The 21,178-nt window shown below is 36.5% G+C and overlaps 2 protein-coding genes across 2 annotated transcripts in view; both read left to right on the plus strand.

The window, feature by feature from the left end:
* Window positions 1–2,383: 2,383 nt before the first annotated feature.
* Window positions 2,384–4,906, plus strand: LOC129756350 (zinc finger and BTB domain-containing protein 41-like). The gene is made up of 7 exons (XM_055753208.1): window positions 2,384–2,572; window positions 2,925–3,071; window positions 3,135–3,231; window positions 3,311–3,658; window positions 3,739–4,224; window positions 4,291–4,448; window positions 4,515–4,906. The coding sequence occupies exons 1-7, from the start codon at window positions 2,484–2,486 to the stop codon at window positions 4,765–4,767; spliced, it is 1,578 nt and encodes a 525-aa protein (XP_055609183.1). The 5' UTR covers window positions 2,384–2,483; the 3' UTR covers window positions 4,768–4,906.
* Window positions 4,907–5,105: 199 nt separating this feature from the next.
* LOC129751143 (zinc finger protein 28-like) overlaps window positions 5,106–21,178 on the plus strand; it is a 35,474-nt gene continuing 19,401 nt past the window's right edge. The window contains exon 1 of the mRNA XM_055746461.1: window positions 5,106–5,266. Within this exon, the coding sequence (XP_055602436.1) occupies window positions 5,205–5,266 (62 nt within the window). The 5' untranslated portion in view covers window positions 5,106–5,204. The remainder of the gene's footprint in view (window positions 5,267–21,178) is intronic.

A 21,178-nucleotide genomic window follows, 5' to 3' on the forward strand; every position in this document is an offset into this window, starting at 1 on the left:
ATTTCGAGTCTTGCATCGAAACATAAACATTCTTCCGAGTCTTTCATTCGTTTCGGTTTATGATCATCAGATAACCTGTAAACATCACCTTAATTCATTGATCAACAAGTCAATAAGAAAATTCTGCCTGACGGTATTTTAAAATTTATAACTAATTATTCCAAGTCTTTCATTGGAAAATTCATAAGAGAAATTTCGTTCGAGTCTTTCATCGAATCATCAGTTTATAAGCCCGAGTCTTTCATCGGAGAATTCTCTTTCGAGTCTTTCATCGAATCATTAGATTTCCAGCCCGAGTCTTTCATCGGCATAATTCAAGTTTAATAATTCCGAGTCTTCCATCGGATGACCGCTCAATCACTTCTTGATTCAACGCAACAAATCAATCAAAAGTTCTGCCCGAGTCTTTCATCGGTGTTAATCAACCATATGTAATTATTCCGAGTCTTTCATCGAAATTATCAAACGCCATTTAATTCGAGTCTTTCATCGAATCATCATGCCGTCAATCACCCCGAGTCTTTCATCGGTGTCATTTATCCAACATCCAGCGCGAGTCTTTCATCGTCATTAAATTTGCACTCGTTCCGAATCTTTATTCGAATTGGTGCTGCGTTCACTATTTTTATAGGTTTCAACAACTTACCAAGCGTAGGTTTGACCAGCTGCGCCATTGTCGTACTTGAAGCTTATATTTTTTGGGATATTTTCCAGATTATTTCTCACGCAAACTCAACACCACTGTTATTCGTGAAATTCGTTAACAGAATGACGCGCTTTACGCTGTTTTCTTTCGTTCTCTCATCGTTTGAGTTCTCGCTCTCGTTCTATATTCTGACAGCATTACGAGTGTACACGATAAAGAACATACTTTCGATTTTTCATAAGCGTGTTAATCATTATCACATGCGAACATGTTTTTACTCATTTTTGGATATTTATCTTTCTTCCACCTGTAATCACTACATACAGTACCTGTTTTTCGCCTTAATTTATGCAATTTAAGTGAATAAGGTGGTGTCTTTTTTCTGGATTTTTCATCTTTTGGGATGTGTGAAATTAACTTTAAGCGTTCGCGTATCAACACAAAATTATCTTTATTCATTGAAATTTATCGTATTTCTTACCAATTAACGATTCAGATGATCAAAACAAACAGATGCCTCTGGCTATATGAGTTTGACACTCAAGCCAATAAATGTACAACCCAACAACAACAACAACAGCAATCAAACAAACAGATTGATAAGTTTCTACGTCCGTTTAGAAAACGTGCAAAAGCTAGTTAGTTTGAAACAGTATCAGTTTTCCAAGGTTTCATTAGTTTCGTGATCGCTTTGGTTGATATCGCTGATATCGTTTATCAATATATTTGGTCAGAGGGAGAATGACCTTGCATGGTTAAAACAGGTTAAAACCCTCTTTAAATAAATAAAATTTCCATGTTTTTTTTAAAGGAGTTTCGTAATCGATGCTAAAAATACTGAATTGTTCTTAAACTAACAATGGGTTAGCCAAAAGATTACCGACACACTTTGGACCGCTATTGCTCAGTAATTAGTTGAATTTTTTTAACTTAATTTTGAGCCTCGAGGAATTTAGGACTACAAAATAGTAACTGGATGGTTCATCCCTATTGAGGTGGCGTCCTGAAAAATCCTGTTTTTTTTTCTTCATGTTGTTCTGATTTTTGACAAAATCACCTGGCATCACTATACCTAACATCAAGCCAGAGGTGCCAGGTGTCCTGATTTATCAGGATTTGTCCTGAGTTTCGACAGACCGTCCTGATTTTTCAAAAACTCTTGAGTTGTCCTGATTTTTGAAAATTGGTCCCTAAAATGTCCTGATTTGTCCTGATTTTCATAAAAACTTCTCAAATTTAATCGAATTTGTAGTTTAACACGAGAAAATCGAATAAATAAGTAATAAAATAGCTTAACCCATTCAACAGATGGTAATCTTCGGTTCAGATGATATTTAAATGGTGTTTTTCGATATAAACTACACAGGCCATCCAAGAAGCTGCAAACTGTTGTTGCATAAATCAAGGCGTTTACAGCACCTGTATTGCGCCTTAATTTATGCAATCTAAGCAGAAATCCTTATTATTTTCATGAATTAAGAAGTGTCCTGAAAAATCCTGATTTTTAGCTTCACGTAGTCCTGATTTTTGACAAAACCACCTGGCACCCCTGCATCAAGCGTTTTTGTCGTTTTTGTGGTTTTTGTGAAATCAGGACGGTCTCTCCAAAATCAGGACAAATCCTGAAAAATCAGAATACCTGGCACATTTGTTTCGAGTGCCGAGTTCACATACACATGCATGCATTTGACATTTCAATGTTCACAGTTGACCTCGATATGCGGTTTTGTAAACAAATCTCATTCGAGAGGCGGACTTTCCATCGGATATTTCTTCATGAATCTAATTTTCTTTCTAAGTAATTTTAAGTCATTCAAAGCATTAGTGTTAAAAGAAAATGTACGATATAAAATGTGCCATTCCTGGATGCAAAACCATACTGAGTTCCAAGCGAGAGGGATTCGGATTCCCGCAAGATTTAGAGCTGTAAGTTTTCGATGTTGACTAATCCGGCATCATCTAATTGTCATTTGAAGACCTTTAAATAAGATAAATAAAACTTACTAACTTTTTTTGAATTAACAATATATAAGGCATCTCAACTCACAGCTAGTTCCATTTCTTAAAAATTCATTCATCGTTAATAGAAAGTTGTTAATCTTATTGATAATTGAATATAATATATTATTTTAAAGACAAATTTGAAAAGCAATTATTTACTCTAAACGTAGAGGATTCCCAAGATAAAATGATTTTTTTTAATGAAACTTTCAATTTTAAAACTTACCTATACGTTACAATTAAAAAAAAACGTTTAATGTTCTTTTAAACATTCCAGATGCTTGAAATGGTTACAGATATGTAACAACAGTAGACTTCTAACAGTTTTCCAGTCGAGAGGAATGACTGCCGTTCGAAGTAGTCGCATTTGTGCTTCACATTTCGATGTGCAACAATGGAACAATCCAGCAGATTCTTCCAAAGGGTAGGTATTGTTTCATAGTTAGGTTCCTAGTTTGTATTAATTCATTCTATTTTTCGTTATCAGGTTAAAAATTGGAACCATGCCTAACCCACAAATCAAAATTGAAAAAAATCAGGGCATTGCTGAATCATCTGGAGAAAATAAAATGGTTAAGGATCAGGTGGGTGTTCGCCTATTATTTAAAATGTACCCACGCTTAGTTTCGATTTTCTACCATGAGGCATTTCATTTAATAACAGTTGCAGATTTTCAAACCAGAAGTCATAAGTGACGAAGAACCAATAGAAGAGGAACAGTTATCAGCTACCAACTATGACACGGATCGATCGGATGACCAAGTAATAGTTTTCCAAAGAAAATCCAAAAAGGATTTTATCAAGAGTGAAACTAGTAAAGTCTTGAAAGAAAATGACAAGCAACTGGAGGAACAAAATAACAAACCGGTTGACTTACCACAAAACGATACTGATAGAACCATTTGCTGCATTTGCAATACCGTTACTGTGGGAGATACAAAGCATATATTCGATGAAAGTCTTCATGGTAATAAATATCATGAAATTTTACAAGAAAGTTTAAGCATTGAGGTGAGCATTTTAATTCCAAGCTCTTTTTATGAAACTTCCAATGAAATGTTAGTAATATTACGCCGAAATTTATTTTCCAGATTCCGGCTAACCGAACATCGAACATCTTACAATGTTGCATGAGTTGTTCAGATTTCCTCGATGAACTTTATCTATTCGCTCGTCAGTGTCGAAAAAGTTTCTCGGAACTAAACAAACGAACAGATTCCAGACAACACGGGAAATATGATAACTTTGATGCAGAAGGAAACAGTTCAACTGGATTTGATGACTTCATTATCAAAGACGAGCCAAGCGTTGTCGACGGCAACATTTATGATGAATCGGATGATTCTTCAGATTCTATGAATCTACTGAAAGAATCCCGAAATCAAACTAGGCGTCTTTTGGAAGAAAATCCCAAAAATAAATCGCCTAATATGGTTCAGTGCAAAATATGTGGCCACACTTATAAGAATCAACAACTTTTAGATGTTCATATGAACATCCACACTAGAAAAATGAAATTTTCTTGCAGATTTTGTGATAAAACGTTTTATCTTCGTCGTTCCTGTGTGGCACATGAGGTAAGTCAAACTTTGCACTTCACTTCTAAAGAGCCATCAATAAATTTCTCATATATATTTTTTCAGCGATGCCACGAAGATAAAATTAACAATGTGAAGTACGTATGTGATGAATGTGGACAACCCTACGGTAGAGAAGACGCTTTGCAGGCTCACATTGCAGTATCACACCGTGGAATAAGCCGATACGGTTGTAAAATGTGCAAATACCGTACTAATATAAGGTAACCTAATTCATCATTCAAATCAAAAACCATTTTCACATAAATTTACCATTTTCTCCCACCCAGACCACGGCTGTTAGAACACGTCCGGTCTCAGCATACCGAAATGCGGCCCTATCAGTGCACCGTTTGCCAGAGTACATTTGCGGTGCTACCGTCCTACTATCGGCATCTAAGAAAGCATCGGGACCGGGAGCAAAAGTATAGGGACCTGAAGCGGGACATCAAATGTAGCTACTGCCAGGAAACGTTTGCCGGTGCTGCGCAAGTCGAGAAGCATCTAGCTACCAACCATAAGGAGAAAATGATTATAATTTAAGTTAATTTATTCGTATTTTTTTAGATATTATTTAGTTTAGTAGAATGAACATCTTTTTGTACTAATCCAATGGATTTAAAATGAAGTTTGCAATGAAATATCAATGGAGTCAAAGAATAAAGCATTGAATTAAACCACATTTGATTTAAATTGTCTGTTCTCTAATCCGAAATCACCACTTTTAAAATTTCTTGGTACAATTCAAGTATGATTTAATTATTTTTGGATTGATATAAATTGAAGAAATTTACACGGGTCTAGTCACGCACGAGTGCCCAAAATTGATTGGAATTATTACCACAGTTGATTTAGGTCGAGGTTTGTTTGTAAACAAATCTGGTGCGGAAAGAAATTGATAAAGTTGTTTCGTGATTTTCTGTGAGTTACTTTGTGAAAAAAGGTATTTTGCCGGATAATTTGGGACAGTTGCTCAGAGGATGTCGTATCAACTAATTAAATCTGAAGCTGGCAGCTTCGGTGACCCGGTGCAGTGCATGAGGTAAGCAAAAAAGGATTTTTAAGGCGACAAGGTAAGGCGACAAAAGAAGAAATTGATATTTGTTCCAGCCTTATTCAGCTGCAACAATTTGGGTTTGATGCGATAGAAGCGGAAAAATGACTTCGTCAGCTTGGCCGTATGCTTCAGATCATCATCCTGCCGTAAAACTAAATGCTCCTTGAGATCCATCTTGAAAAGGGATACCTCGAGATTTTTGGGCAGGATATTGCGGTACTACTCGGTTGCGATGATTCCGCCGATTTCTACCAAATTGACAACACGTGTGCTTTCGTTCAATTTTACCCAGAAAAACGAAAAAAGTATTTTAGCCTTCACTGCACAAAGAACAAAAATTACCAAACTTATTATTTTTTTACTGAATTCCAACATGTGGAACTCGGTAATCTATTCGGTAATTTTTTTCTTGGCAGATAAATGACTGCCGTCGAATATTAAGAACCTTTTTGGATAAAAAATTACCAAACTGTCAGTCGTTTACCGAAATACTTGGATTTATTACCGAAAGGTCGGTAATGTTCAACCGAAAAACTAAATACTCGGTAATATTTACCGATTGACCGGTAAAATTTACAGAAAAACCTGTAATTTTTTCCGAGAAATTTGTTGCTTTTACCGAAAAACCTGTAATTATTACCGCTATACTGTAAAGTTTGATTATATTTACCCAACAACTGGTGGATTTTACCAGAATATCTGTAATAATTCCCGGAATACCGGTAAATAATATCGAAATTTCGTAATTTTTAACTGTATAAGTTTTGGTAATTTTTACCGAATAACCGATTGTTGTTACTTACTTGCTTCTGATTATGACCAACAAAATAACCGCGTTTTGATAGAATTTGTTTCATCAACCAAATTTAGAGGATTTTCTCAGCATCAAAAAATGATTACTTAAACCTATTTATGATTTTGGTAATTTTTTTTTTAATTTTCTTATATTTACCTTGAATTTTGTTTTGGCAAAAATCCGGCGCCATCTCACTATGGGGCCGTTCAGATACCACGTGGACAGAAAAATGAGATTTTTGACACCCTCCTCCCCCTCCGTGGACAAGCGGGGACATTTGGCAAACCCCTACCCACCTCCTCGGATGTCCACGTGGACAGATCTGAAAAAGTTTTTACTTTAAATACCTATAATTCGACAGCTAGAAAACACCACTTCTGCCTTTTTGTTATAGAAATGGCTGATTTTGTATAACCGAATAACTATTTCCTGATATAAAAAAAATTTTAAAATTTTTAATTATCACATTTATCACTTGCTTTCAAGTAGCTACTGGAAAACTTGAAAGGTGTGCCATATTAAGATTTTGATTTAAACATCTTAATATTTATTCACCTTTTGAAAATATTTTGAAAGTAAGTATGTCCACGTGGACATGACCCAAACCCCTACCCCCTTCTCCGTGGACAAGCGTGGACATTTCCATACCCCCCTCCCCCCCCTAAGTTGTCCACGTGGTATGTGAACGGCCCCTATGGGAGATCAGGCGGACAAAAATCGGAAAAGTGATTGTAACCAATATTTTTTTCTATATTTTTTATGAAAAACTAACACCTTGATTAAGAGAAATTCAAAATGTTGTGTCTGTAGGAGGTATCATACTCGAGATATTGATGAATAAAGATGGAAAATGGCGAAAAAATGATCATTTCTCGAAATAAATAAAATTTCAAACTAACTTATTTAGGAACTCAAATAACTTAATTTGGAAGAAAGTACAAATTAGCCCGTTGCCCCTTCTATTCACACTAAATGTCCGCCCGGAGAAGAAAGATATGTTGCACTTAACGCCAGACAAAATTTTGACGTTTATGTTGTCAGCAAATAGTTTACACACCCATAGAAGAGGTTGCAAAAATCCAATGCCTTTTTAGCAAATCTCTGTGCCGATAATGCTCTGAAATGTGCACTGTGCCGAAGACGGTATGTTTGAAAAACCGTAACTGGCATAAGGACTCGGCTCCCAACCAAAATGATGACCACTACATTCAAGCGAAACAAGAAAAACATTTTATGGGATTTCCTTCCTATTGGATAATTCATCCCAGAAACAAGAAAATAAAAATTAAAACCACAGCGTTGTAGTGAGAATCGAACTCACATCACCAATTGTATCGTCTTGCCAGTCCGACATTCTAACCAGTGTACTATTCGAGATTCATGCAGGACGAGAGATATTTGTCATAGGCTTTCTGTTACCGATCAATCACAAAAAACGTACAACAGCGGCTTCCCGGCGTTTGGCCTCCTTTCAATGCATTCCTTTGCCTTAAGATGGAAACGGGAAAGGGAACGGGAGTGAAGGAACGGGAAACCCATTGAATGAGAACTGTGCTTTGCTTACTGCCTGCTATTACATACACACGCTACATATACACAGCTGCTAAAGCCGGGCAGCTTGGCCGGTGTTGTTTGCCTGTGAATTGAAGGAATGTTTTTGTTGTTACTTTTGCTACATACACACGCACAGCTTAGCCGTGTTTGCCGGTTGATTGAATTAGAAGGATGTTTTTGTTGTTGCTTTTGCTACATTCACACGCACAGTGCTCGGTTCGCTGGCTGCCTGGTGTTGGGCGGTATTTATTTCCATCCTTCTTCGGCTTGTGATGCGATGGGGAGGGATGCGAAAACGTTTTTATTTTGTTTCATTCAGACATACGCAATTCGGTTGCGCTGGGAGGTTAATGCCGGTGGGCGCAAATCGAATCAGTGCCGGTCGCGTTATCTTCTTGTACCAATGATGCTATGAAATTGACTACACGCCATTGGCACAGAGGCTGAATTTTGGGTGCAGGTTTCCGGTATTTAACCGAATGACTGACAGCATGAAGATTTTCGACAAACAAATGAACGATCTTCGGTAGGTTAAGAACCGATGATCGAAGTTCGGTACACTCAGAATCAAAACAACCCAAAATTAAGAACGCCAGCGCATCAAAACAAAGTTCGATTGGCTTTCTTAATTTTGGGCTGCTGTCAATACACCAAAAGCAAAGTTTGAAGCTCGAACTGACCACCCCAAAAAAATTTCCCTTTGATTTCAGTTAGTTTCGTTTTGTAACCAAAAAAATGTCTGCCGCGCCGAAAGCAATGTCTGGTAAAATGGTAATAATTTGATAAAATTTAATTATTCCTCATTAATTCTACTTTAAAATTTTCCAGAAAACGTCTATTCATCGATTGGTGATGGTACCATCTTCTTAAGTCCTATCTACCGGATCATCATTTCCATCATGCCTCCAGCGAATTTCCGGAAGGGTGAATAACCATTGGGAAACCGGAACAACTGGATGAGGATCTGGAGTAATCGCAGCATTTTTCAAACGGGAGCTCCGGATATCACTATGCTCGGTGGTCTACAGAATGTGAGGGCACGTGAAGTTCCTAAAAAGTGAAAATCGCCGGATGTTTTTGACACGACCAGAATTTGGCTGTTCTGCGGATCAATCTTTGCAGTGGATACTATCCACTGAATAGTCAATTCCAGTGACGATCGCAGCCTGGTTTTCCTTCCGGTGCATCGTGCAGGTTGATCTTGAAAGAAGTCCTTTTTTAAGTTCCGTTTAAGTTTTTCTATAAGTTTCGTTCTTTATGATGCTAACAGCATTATGTTATACCTGACTGTATTTAATGAAAATTTCTCCGGGAAAAATGATTGCATTTAAATTACATTTTTCGAAAACTTCCGAGGTCAGCCAATTGTGATAAAAAATTTGGAAAATAAAATATATTTAGAAAATATGAACAAAAATATTGTCTTCATCAAATTTTTATAATCCCTTTTCATAATTGGTTCCTCAAATGAAAAAATCCCTGCCGCATGACATGCCCCAAAATTAAGTTGCGAAAATGACGTTTGTTCTCAAGTTTGGGAAAACCCCCTCAAACTCATTTTCGTCGGGAGCCAGTTTCATCCGATTTTGCGGCATTTCAACTTGGTTTTGGGTTAGACCGGCTTAGAGTGTAGTTAACAGGTCATATTCACACTACACCGAAATTTTTCAAATTACAGATTAAGAACTGTATCGAAAAGTCATTACACGCTCTTTTTTTTAAACTCAAAATTAAGTAGTTTTGGCTCAAAACAGCACTTCGGTGGCTTCCCTCAACTTTGAGTTTGACTGGGCAATAGCAAAACTAAGTTCTGATAGGCATACTCAATACTAAGTTCGGCAGCCGAACTTGAATTTATCCTTTTTTTTCGAGGGTAGCTGATTTTCAGGGAATTAAAGGATGATTAAAATTTGTTGTACCCGGATGCTGCTGTTCCGGTACATTGCATTGCAATTACAGAGCGGTGGAAAGTTTTGACATTCCCGGTCTAAGAAAACTTCCGGATGTTACTTCCCACGGGAAGTAAACAACATCCGGAAGTTTCCGGACATTCCAAGCCGCTCACCATATGATGACAATGACGGACAGAATTTTACGCTGACACGGTGAACATGCATTTCATTATGAAGTTCCTTCATAGTCTTCCGGTAATTGTTCCGGAACGACATAATTTGCGACGTGTTCGTTGGTTGCTGTTTCGGTTCGGACTGAACTCGCTTAGTGTTTTCAGTCCAACAAAGAGAGTTCAATTTTTAGTTCATAAGGTCGAAATCAGCTTTGATCCCTCGCCGAAGGAAAAAAAGGGATCAATTTTGAGTTCGCAGTTCGAACTCCGTTTTGATCCATCGCAAGGAGGAAAAAAGGGTACTTAACTTTAAGTTCATAGAATCGAACTATGTTTTGAACCTCGGTCATACTTAATTTTGAGTTAAAAAAAAAGAGCGTGTAGCAACTTTTAAAAATAGTTTAGTCAAAAATGGGTGAACTTTTTTTTCTGTGTGCATGCAAGCAAAAGTTTGTTTACATGCTTAAAAAGCGCATGGTTTGTATTGATCTTGAAACTAGAAAGAAAATTCTGCCAAAAAAAATGTCTTGGCGGATAACTCAGTACGCTGTTAAATCGGTCGCTTAGATTTTTTGTAAGAAACATAGTTTGCAGTGATTAAATCACATCGTTTCTACCATTAAAAGTTAAATAAAAGACAGTTCAGTCAAGTTATACTAAAAGTCGTAAATACCGAACCAATCTTTTCCGGATAATTGGAAAAGTAAAATTTGACGCTGCTAAGGGAGTCGCCATCTTGGCAAAGAAATCATAATGGCGACGAGAGCGAGCACCCGTACTAGCAATACGTCAGGAAATGTGATAACCAGATCACAAAAACCAACGATCCAACCAAACCCCAGAAGAACATCCAAAGCGGCCTCAGAAGAGGGACAATTCCTATTCGAGGTGTCGCAAGGACAACTCAGCAGCCAATGTTCCCAAAACCCCACAATCAATGGAAGCCCAGATAGATTCTGGTACTTAGAGGCTATTAATAAGGAACAAAAAAATCCCATCCCATCCAGTCGAAATAGGGAAACTACTCAGAGGAAAAGGACTTTTGGAAATAGCCGACGTGACGAAATTGGGAAAATTCAGATATAAAATAGACCCGGGAATGGAGAATAAGAAGACATTTGAAAAGCTGAACCTAACAGAACACAATTTGAAAATATTTTCACCAGCCGAAGCCAACGGAACTAGAACTATATTCGTCAGAGGAGTTTCATTGGATTTTGGAGACAAGGAGTTGGTCGAAAATACTTCGTGTGTGTACAAAATAATGAAAGTGGAAAGAATACAAAGAAAGTCAAAAAATTCAGAACAGCTGGTGAGTACCGCTAACCTTAGAATTACAGTTTCAGGCACGGAAGTACCCACACCGAAAAAACTTTTCACATTAGCGCTACGTGAAAATGTACATAGATTTTTGCCACCCTGAAAATCATGTAAAACCTACGTGAATTTCAGGTAGCAAACAGAGCTCGCGTAGCAAGTAGAATTCACGTAATTTTCATATGAGTTGTATTGTAAGTGAAATTCATCTGAAGCGTACGAGAAGGGGATTTGTTCGCTACATGGAGATATACGGTTGTAACTTTCGATGTGAGATCTATATATTCCCAGTTCGCCAATGCACTAAATGTTGGCGATATGGGCACAAGAGAGACCTATGCAGATCGGCCGCTAGATGTCGTAACTGTGCAGCTAAGGGACACGGCGATGAATGCTCCAAACCACTCAAGTGTGCCAATTGCTCCAACCAACGTCAGTCAGATTCTGCAACATGCCCGGAAAGAAAGAGGAGACAGAGAATCCTAAGAATTATGAAAGATAAACAAGTCCGATACTACGAAGCGAAGGAACATTTTATAGCAACCTCGAACAAATATGCAGCCTTAGAAGAAATAGATGACGACTCAGAAAACTCCATAAGAATATCCCCATCAACCTCCACTCAACGACTTTCAGGGAAAAGACATCATAATACTCAAGCTAGATACAAATCTTCGGAGAAAGCCGAGCCTATAGTGACTCACTTGAATGAACCTAATGACCCAATCCACAGACCAAATGTTGAGAATCGACTTACAGGAAATCCCTTTAATCCCACCGAATTTGAAAGGTTCATGGCGAAGCTCAGAAGGTTCCTCATGACTGAGCTCAGAGGCAACATCTGGATTTCCCCACTTCAGGGACTTCAAAGCAAGATAATTAATGGGGCATCAAAAAGCGAAACTCCCCTAGACGCTCTACTACTGGAGATAGCAGCAGACATACTATCACTGCTAGAACAAAACCAAGAAAGAAATGAACAAGAATCGAGAGAGTTGAGCTATACAAATTCATGCACGACAACAACGTCTCAGGAGTATGCAGGAGATATGGATCAAACCAGAAGAAAAATTCAAAATAAAAGGCTTTCAAATTTTCCAAAATTGTCGCACCCAAGGATACGGAGGAGTAGCGATTCTCCTCGAGCAATCACTGGTAGGAGAGATCGTAGACCTTGGAAACCTAGAACCAATAGAAACTATAGCGGTGAAGATAAAGTACGGCATAAAAATACTAACACTTATATCAGTCTATATTCCACCGAACGCATAGAAAACAGGAGAATGTTGTTCTAAGATCCCTTTATTATTTGCCCAAATAGACAAAATTCCGGGGGAAAAAAATTATAGGAGGAGACTTTAATGCACACCATCGGGCCTGAGACCCAACAGATGTTACGAATTGTAGCAAGGGAAGGATTTTGCTTGATGAGCTTCTAAGATCACAACTAGTGCTACTAAACGATGGATCGATCACACATGACAGTTCCCTCGCCAGGTAAAAGATCAGCAGCCATTGATATCTCGCTAGCAACTCCGGAACTTGAATGGAAAACAAGATCGCAAACAAATGACCAGGCTGTCACAAGTGACCACTTAAGTCTCGTGATGAAGGTTAGTACCGATGCAATAAAGTTGAAGAAAACAACACTTAAAATAAACCTAGAGAAAACAAGAAATTTCATCAACAGCATACGCCCCCAATATACATACGATTCGAGCGAAATGATACAGGTTTTTGAACAAGGTATTAAAGCAGGAGAGTACATTGTAAAGAACAAAAAATCGAATTGGCTTAAACGCTGGTGGTATAAAGATTAGGGCAATGACAGAACATAATTACTTGCTACTACAAAAGTCAAGAGCACAATTTAAAAGAACAGCTAGAACAGCAAAAAGAAAATATAATAGGTAAATAACTGAAGCAATCGACGACACGACTCCCTCGAAACAACTATTGGAACATCGTGAGGGGAATAGATGTAGCCCTCACGCAAGAAACATCCCCAAAAATAATCTGGAATTTAGACGTAGGACAGAAATTTTCCTTTTCTTCGCAGACAAACTCGTAAACAACATTACGCCACCTAAGGCAACTACACTCCCGCACTTAGAAGCATACGAAATGGCCATAACGGACGAAGAACTCGTTAAAGAGCTGAAAAAGAAAAATTCAGCACCGGGACATGACCACATTTCCTATGCACTCCTATAAGTATTGGTCGCTAACATTGTACTAAAAATCTGCTTTGCAAAATATTCGTAAATGTTAACATCCCAGACAGCTGGAGAAAATTATTAGTTCGACCTATTCAAAAGCCCGGTAGCGGTCCAACCAAAGAATCGTCGTATAGACCAATAGCTTTAATGTGTACTTGCCTTAAACTCATCAATGCGGAGTGATTCAGTCTCGTCTAGAGGAAATATTGACAATTCATAACACTCTTCCCAAGCTAAGTTTCGGTTTCGGACTGCTCTGCCATTACCTGTGTACAATATTTAACCAACTATATAAAACAAGCTCAATCCACAAAACAACAAGTAATCGCCGTCTTTATCGACATCTCAAAAGACTTTGACTCGGTTAAATTAGAATTACTGATGAATCAATTAGAAAGTCTAACAATCCCTCCTCGAAGTAGGTGATGGTCTACCACAAGGTTGTCCCCTGTCTCCACAACTTTTCAACATATATACCACAAATCTACACACCACTTCATCAGAGGACTTTGAACTCCTGCAATTTGCAGACGACTTCACGATACTGATCAAAGGAAACGATCTTAGAGAAATAGTACAAAACTGAATATGTATCTTGACAATCTCAAACAATGTATGGACTCGATCAACCTTAAGACTAATCCCAGCAAAAGCTCTGCAATAGTTTTTTCTTAAAAAAAGAACAGATCATCTCTATTAGATTTTGTTTCATTATCCCTGGAAATTGGATTGTTGATAGTGGTTTCTTCAGGGAAGCCTAAAAATTCAGGTTCGTCGTCGTCGTCATCTTCACAGCGCCTTTTCAAGTTAACAACTTTAGTCAAACAATTCGAAAATTTCGTGCTTGATCGTATCCTTAGTTGATCCCGGTGTGCAGACAAGACATGACCGTTAACAGAAATTTGAAACACATTCAAAGAGCATCGTTTCACAAAAACTGCATCCAACCATCTTTCGACATCCTTCCGGTGATTGCGATACCACAAAAGGACACCTGGTTTTAAACTGTCAAATGCAATGTCACTTTGCCTTCTAGCTGGCAACAACGAATCGTTTACTGTTGTCTTCTTCGGGGCCGCCAAATTGTTCTTATAGTGATTTTTTGGGTGTATCAGATCTAGAAAAATTTTCGGTTTGAATCTAAAAATGTGCTCAGATGGAAAAGTTCCGTTCCTTGTCAAACAACTATTTCTGTAATTTATCAAGAAATAGCTGGACTAGTCATTCCTTTTTTTTCTCACGGTGGAGTTGTGTTTTGATTGCGGCGTTTTTAATATTTTGACGAAAAAATCAAAAATTTTAATCTGTTTCGCGTTAATTTATATATTGTATGGTGTGATTATTACGTGATCTGTATATTGAACTGTGATAACAATAATTGCTCACGAATTGATAGTGAATTCCGGCTAAAAAGGCGAAAATGAGTGTGGCAGATGCTGCTCCTGATGGAGCAGCATCACAATCTGCAAGTGTACCTAACCTTCAAAACGGGTCAGGAAACTTGGATAAGGAAATGGATCAAATGGAAACCACGGATGTACAATCCAGAACCAGGAATGAACCGACGCGGGTGTTCATAAACTACCAGTATAAATCCGGTGATAGTCGTCCTTTTAGAGTGATAGTAGAAAATACGGATATTGAGAAAAGGAGAACCATTAACCGTTTGAAAGTAGGAGCCATGCTACACCAGAATGGATTTGACAAATCCATAGAAGACATCTGCAAAACTGGAAGACAGAAAGTAACAGTTTATGTCGGGAATTGGAAGGATGCCAACAGACTAGCTAATAGTCAAAATTTGCAGCTACAAGGATACAAAGCGTACGTTCCGAAGCAGTTTGTCACTGTTACTGGAGTAATTTCAGGGATCCCACCCGATATGGATGAACAAGATATCAAAAAGAATATCAGAAGCCGAGTGGAAATTGATTCTATTTTTAGATTACACCGTTTCATTGAGAAGAAAAAGGAACCGACGTACAAAATAGGAGTGGTGTTTAGGAGTAATGTTCTACCTACTGATATTAACATTTTTTCTGTTATTTTCAGAGTACAGCCCTACATCAGAAAACCGGTAATATGCTACAAGTGTCTGAGATACAACCATGTATCAAAAAACTGCAAATCGAAGACTGGAAAATGCGCAAGCTGTGCAGAAGAACATCCTGTTGACATAACCTGTAAAACCGTGAAATGTTTCTACTGTGAAAGCAACGACCATAGAACGACAGACAAAACTTGTCCTCGTTGGAAAAAGGAAAGTAATATCCAAGCGACGATGGCCAAAAATGGAATGACTTACCAAGAAGCGAAACATACTTACATATTTCCAACTGAAAACCAATTCGACGTGTTAAGGAGTACCGAAGAATACCCAACTCCAGCTGAATCTTACTCGTATGTTGCAGGAAGAGCACCCAGATCCTATCAAAAAGAAAATTTACAACGAAATAACATAAATACCAACAATCGTTTCACAAAAGGGAAGGAAAGAAGAGAAGAAGAAGGAGAGTTAATGCCAGGAGTAGCTAAAGAGTTAGGGAAGAAGAGAAAAATGGAAGAAGATAGAGAAGAAAGCAGAGGGACAGGTTTGAACAATCCCTACAGGACGGAAGAGGCAGAAAAAATAAGAAAACAGATAGAAGAAACTATAAAGAAACAAACACAAACAGAATGGAGGAAAGCAATGAAGGAAGTAAGTACCAGATTGGTTGAAATTTTGAAGCCGCACGGAGCACCTGGAGAAGAGCTTACAAATCAAATTATGGGAGAATTGATGAAGGCAGGTGAGTGGACCGGAAACAGTTCATGATGCAAAGTAACTTTAATATAATACAAACAAACATACAAAGTCTGAGGACAAATAAAAACGAGCTTGCTCATGAACTGTTTACTGAGAAATATGACGCAGCATTATTATCAGAAATCTGGGTCAAACCAGATCAAATAATGACTCACAGGTGGAATATACAAGGTTATCACCGTATATTATCACCAAGGTCTGATGGTTTCGGAGGTACTGGTCAGGGCCGTAGGAAGAACCGACTCATGGGGGGGGTTTTGGTGACTGATTTTTTGTCCAAAAATGCACGAATACAAAAAAAATATTAAAACACATTATGATTGTTACTATATGATTAGTCATTTTAACTACTTTGACATTCAAAGTTTTCGTATTAAATCGTAAATTTAGAAAATTGGTTCTAAAATTAAGAGTTAAGGAGTTTAAAATCTTTGAATTTGATTTAAAATTTAGCCTTTGATGAAAATAAATCAAATTTAAAAAAAAAGTAAAAGATAAAAATCATAAGATTTTCTCATCAAATTTTATTGATTCAAACTTTAACCAAATTAATGATTTAAGTTTTAAAATTGCCAATTGGTTTAAAAAAAAAACAGCAATGATATTACAGTGCGGACCAAATACGAGACATTTCGTGTTTTCGCTAGCCGCTAGTATGCTCTATTAAAAAGCATAATTAAAATGAAATAAATCTAATAATGAAACCTCATTCTACAAAATGAAATACGACACTTTCACTCATATATCTATATTAAATTAGCAGAATTTTGTCTATTGGGTTCTGGAACATAAAATGCCAAATTTTGGTGCTCTTAATGTGTGGAAAATGTCAAACAATGCACTGGAAAAATATAAATATTTGTGAAGGATTGTTAGCTGAAAATTTTTCTTTACCAGTAAATATGTCTTATAAAGAATCAATTCCATAATGAAAATCCTGTGGATATTTTTTTTATAATTAATTTTTTTTTGCGGATAACATAAAAAACTGAAATTCTAACTTTTATTTGTGGTTTTCAGCTAAATTGTGTTTCCAAACTAATTTGATTGATAAAATTGGAATCTGGAAATTGAATTGACAAGCAATTTTAACACATTAAGCAGCGCCAAGAAATCTACGACGTGAAACACCGAAATTCGGCATTCAATATCTCAGAAACCCCTGGAATTTTTTATGTAACAGAAAATATTGTGTTCAATTTTGTCGAATAAAGTTTAACACTTAAATTCAGTCCATTCGAGTTATATTTCGAAGTGTAGCAAAATAAAAAAATGTTCTTTGAATTTGTATCCTAATTTCTATACAATTTCTGAAGTGTTAAAAAAAATACGATTTTCGAATTTAATTCCAGATCAGAATTTTCAGAGCAAAGTTAAAGAGCCCTCATTCATGAATCTATTAACTTAATTCTGTATTTCAGGTTTAATTTAAATTCCCTATTTAAATTACTTATTTTTGATCTGTATTGTGAATCAGATTAAAATATAAATTTACAAAGATCTGAATCTTACTTTTCAATTTTGGATTTCCATTTCGAAGCTTTAAATTTTTGAATTTTGTGTAAGTTCAAGAACTTAGAATTTGAATATAAAACAATTTTTTTCTTTTTTTTTATATTCATATAACCCTAATCAAAATATTGAATATACATGTGATCTCGAAAAACATTATTCAAATTTAATATGAATTGCATAACCAAGTTTGAACCATGATTTAAAAGCAGCTTTTCATTTCTAATTTCTTATGATTATTTGTACTGAAAATAAAGAATCCTGAACAGGGTACAGAATCCGAAATACGAAAATAGGAATAAAATTTGGGTTATGGGAATTATGGAACCAGAACCTCCGAAATGGGTTTAATTTAATTCAAAATTTTAAATTCAGCCCTGAATTTCGATGACCAAGTGAGAAAATTTTGAAAAAGTGTAGCAGAATTTTGGACTTGAGATGGGTTTTTGAAATTTTGTTTTTAGTCTGGATTGTTACTCTTGATTAAAATTACTCCATTATCATAATTTGGTTCTGAATTCAAAATTTTGTGTGTAGAGTAGAATATCTCGCTTGCTGTTTTGGATCCTCATGGGGGGGGGGGGTTTAACCCCCAAAACCCCCCCCCGTTCCTACGGCCATGGTACTGGTATATATCTACGTTCTGACCTTACTTTTGAAAGACTGGTCTTAAGTTCATCCATGCAATTCGAAACGTTAGGTATAAAAATACATACCCTTGATCTTGTTCTTGTAGTAATTTACATCAACCCTAGAATTACATTACAAGAGTTAGAAAACGCTTTTACACTTTTACTTAGCCAATTATCGACACACTCCAAGGTCTTTATAGGAGGAGATTTCAACAGCCACAATGAACTATGGGGTTGTTTAGATACCAATAATAAGGGCAATCTTATATATGATTCGATCATTAATACCAACTTTCTCATACTCAATAATGGACAATACACATTCATCCCAGCTATAGCAAATCAAAGACCCAGTGCTATTGACTTATCAATGTGCACCACAAACATGTTTAATGAAGCTAAATGGGAAGTATTACAAAAGAGCTTTGGTGGAAGCGGTCACCTTATGATAAAAGCACAACTTCAATTATCGTTTAAAACAAAAAAAAGTGTTATTTTGATCGAACAAAAATCACCGAAGAAATATCGCAAATTAAACACTGGGAATTCGAAGAAATTAAAGACCTTGCAGTAATTACGAACCAGATAAGCAATAAACATAAGAAAATGAATTCATTTACACCAAAATATTACTGGAGTCCTGACCTTTCCCTATTATATGAATCCAAACAAAATGCTCTAAGAAATTATAATAGATGTAGCAGCACCACAAATCTCATAGAGTGGAAAAAAGCTACAGCACAATTCAAAAAATCAAAAATAAAACATATTAAAGATAAAATGATGGAACTATCTAGTACCATAGATCCACGCAATGTAAAAGAAAACTGGAAACTAATTAAGCGATTAAAACTTAGTCCTGTTGAGAATCCCAAAAATAATCCCATATTAAATAACAAAGACACAGCTGAAAAATTCCTTACAAAAAACTTTGGAGTACAAGAAATTAAACAACGTCTTTCGCCTGACATAAATACTCGACAAAGAATAATAACTTTTGAGTCCTGGAAGGCAATTATCAATAAGAAATCTATTAGATCAGCACCAGGAATAGACTCCATAAATTATGGTATGCTTAAAAGTATGGATCTTAATACTGTTTCAAAAATAATAGATTTATTGAACGAAATGTGGCTTAGTGGAAACTTACAAGATCATTTAAAAGAAATAAAGATTATACCAGTACTAAAACCAAACAAACCTCCGGAACAGATTGAATCGAGTAGACCTATTGCTCTTCTTTCAACTATCACCAAAACTATAAATGCAGCGGTTCTTGAAGATGTTAACCTTACCTGTTCAAATAACAATATTCTACCTGATTTCTCATTTGGATTCCGTAAAGGCATGTCAACGGAACATTGTGTGACTTTTGCAACAAACTTTATAATGTCATCCAGAAGAGAAGGATTTGTAACAATTGGAGTATTTTTTGATTTCTCAAATGCATTTAATAGTGTAAATGTGGATAAACTGAGAATCATAATGCTGAATTATGGATTCCGAAAAGATACCATAACGTGGATCTTCAATTTTCTTATAAATAGAAAAATGATCATCTACACAGATCAAGGAAAAGTAGAACACATAACAAGCTGCGGAGTTCCACAAGGTGATGTTCTTTCGCCTATCCTTTTCAATATCTACACTTCTTCTCTTCACAATACAAACCTCGACCGGGACACCATAACTCTTCAGTTTGCGGACGATTTCCTGAAAATTGTAAGAGCAAAAACTTTAGAAAAGGCTGTTAAAAAAATGCAACTGGAAATAAACGATTTCACAGCAAAAGCTGAGGAGCTTGGATTGATACTAAATTGTTCAAAAACAAAGGCGATGCTCTTCAAAGATTCAAATAAAACTCTCGCTCTCTCTCTTGGAGGCGAAATATTAGAAACGGTTAAAAACTACAAATATTTAGGTATCACTCTGGACCAAACACTAAGATATGGCCTACATGTAAAAAATTTAAAAAATACATTTATGGACAGGATGAACATGTTGAAAATTATTGGAGGAATAAAATATGGAGGTACACCAAAAGTCATGGTAATGTACCACAAAGCACTCTTCGGAAATTATCTGAACTATGGTGCCATTCTTTACGGAAATGCTGCAAAAAAATATAGCGACATGTTGGAGACTACCAACCGACAAGGACTTCGGGTAGCAACGAGTTGCACAAAAACAACTCCCATTAACACATTGGCAGCACTGAGCGGGGAAGGACCTCTAACGTTGAAACGCGAATTTATTACAAAAAAGAGAATTGCTTTTCACATTTACAGGAACGATTTGATTGCTCAACAATTACAGTCTTTGAACCTGAATCAACTGAAACAAGAAAGGCAGTACTCATTCATTGAAAGAGTATACATAAAAAACGTCAACACATTCAAAAAACTTTATGTTCAGACTAAATCTTGTAGCATATTCAATTTTACGGTTAATGAGCAAATAATAGGGTCAACTCAAAAAAAGAAATTAACATCTCCTATAGTTCTAAAAAAACTCACTCAAGAAATGATTCAAACAAATTATTGCATGTACGAACAATGGTATACGGATGCTTCCAAATCTGGCTCAAATTGCGGACTTGGTATTTACGATGCCTCCACAGACGAAAGTATAAGCCTAGCTTTAGCGCACGAAGTGAGCATTGCTTCTGCAGAACTACTGGCAATACGAGTTGCATTAGAACACGTACAAGTGAACGATTCGCGAAGAATTGTTATTTTCACAGACTCCCAAGCGGCATGCAAAATTCTAAAAAGGGATCGAAAGAACAAAACGTTCGATAAAGTAACTCACGACATTTGTTCTCTAGCAACACAAAATCGTGCAACTATACAATGGTTACCTTCTCATGTTGGAATCAGAGGAAATGAAAATGCTGACCAACTAGCGAAACTCGGACTCGAAAGTTCAGCAATCCTAGAAAACAAACTTCGATTAGATGATGCGATTCGATACTATAAAAAGACACTTATAGACGA

Source organism: Uranotaenia lowii, chromosome 3 (genome assembly GCF_029784155.1).
Source record: "Uranotaenia lowii strain MFRU-FL chromosome 3, ASM2978415v1, whole genome shotgun sequence".
Taxonomy (NCBI): Eukaryota; Metazoa; Arthropoda; class Insecta; order Diptera; family Culicidae; genus Uranotaenia; species Uranotaenia lowii.

Coding starts and splice junctions, on each gene's coding strand:
- LOC129756350 (XM_055753208.1), top strand. CDS start 2,484: ATGTACGATATAAAATGTGCCATTCCTGGATGCAAAACCATACTGAGT. Junction 3,072..3,134: donor CCAGCAGATTCTTCCAAAGG/GTAGGTATTGTT, acceptor TTTCGTTATCAG/GTTAAAAATTGGAACCATGC. Junction 3,659..3,738: donor AAGAAAGTTTAAGCATTGAG/GTGAGCATTTTA, acceptor TTTATTTTCCAG/ATTCCGGCTAACCGAACATC.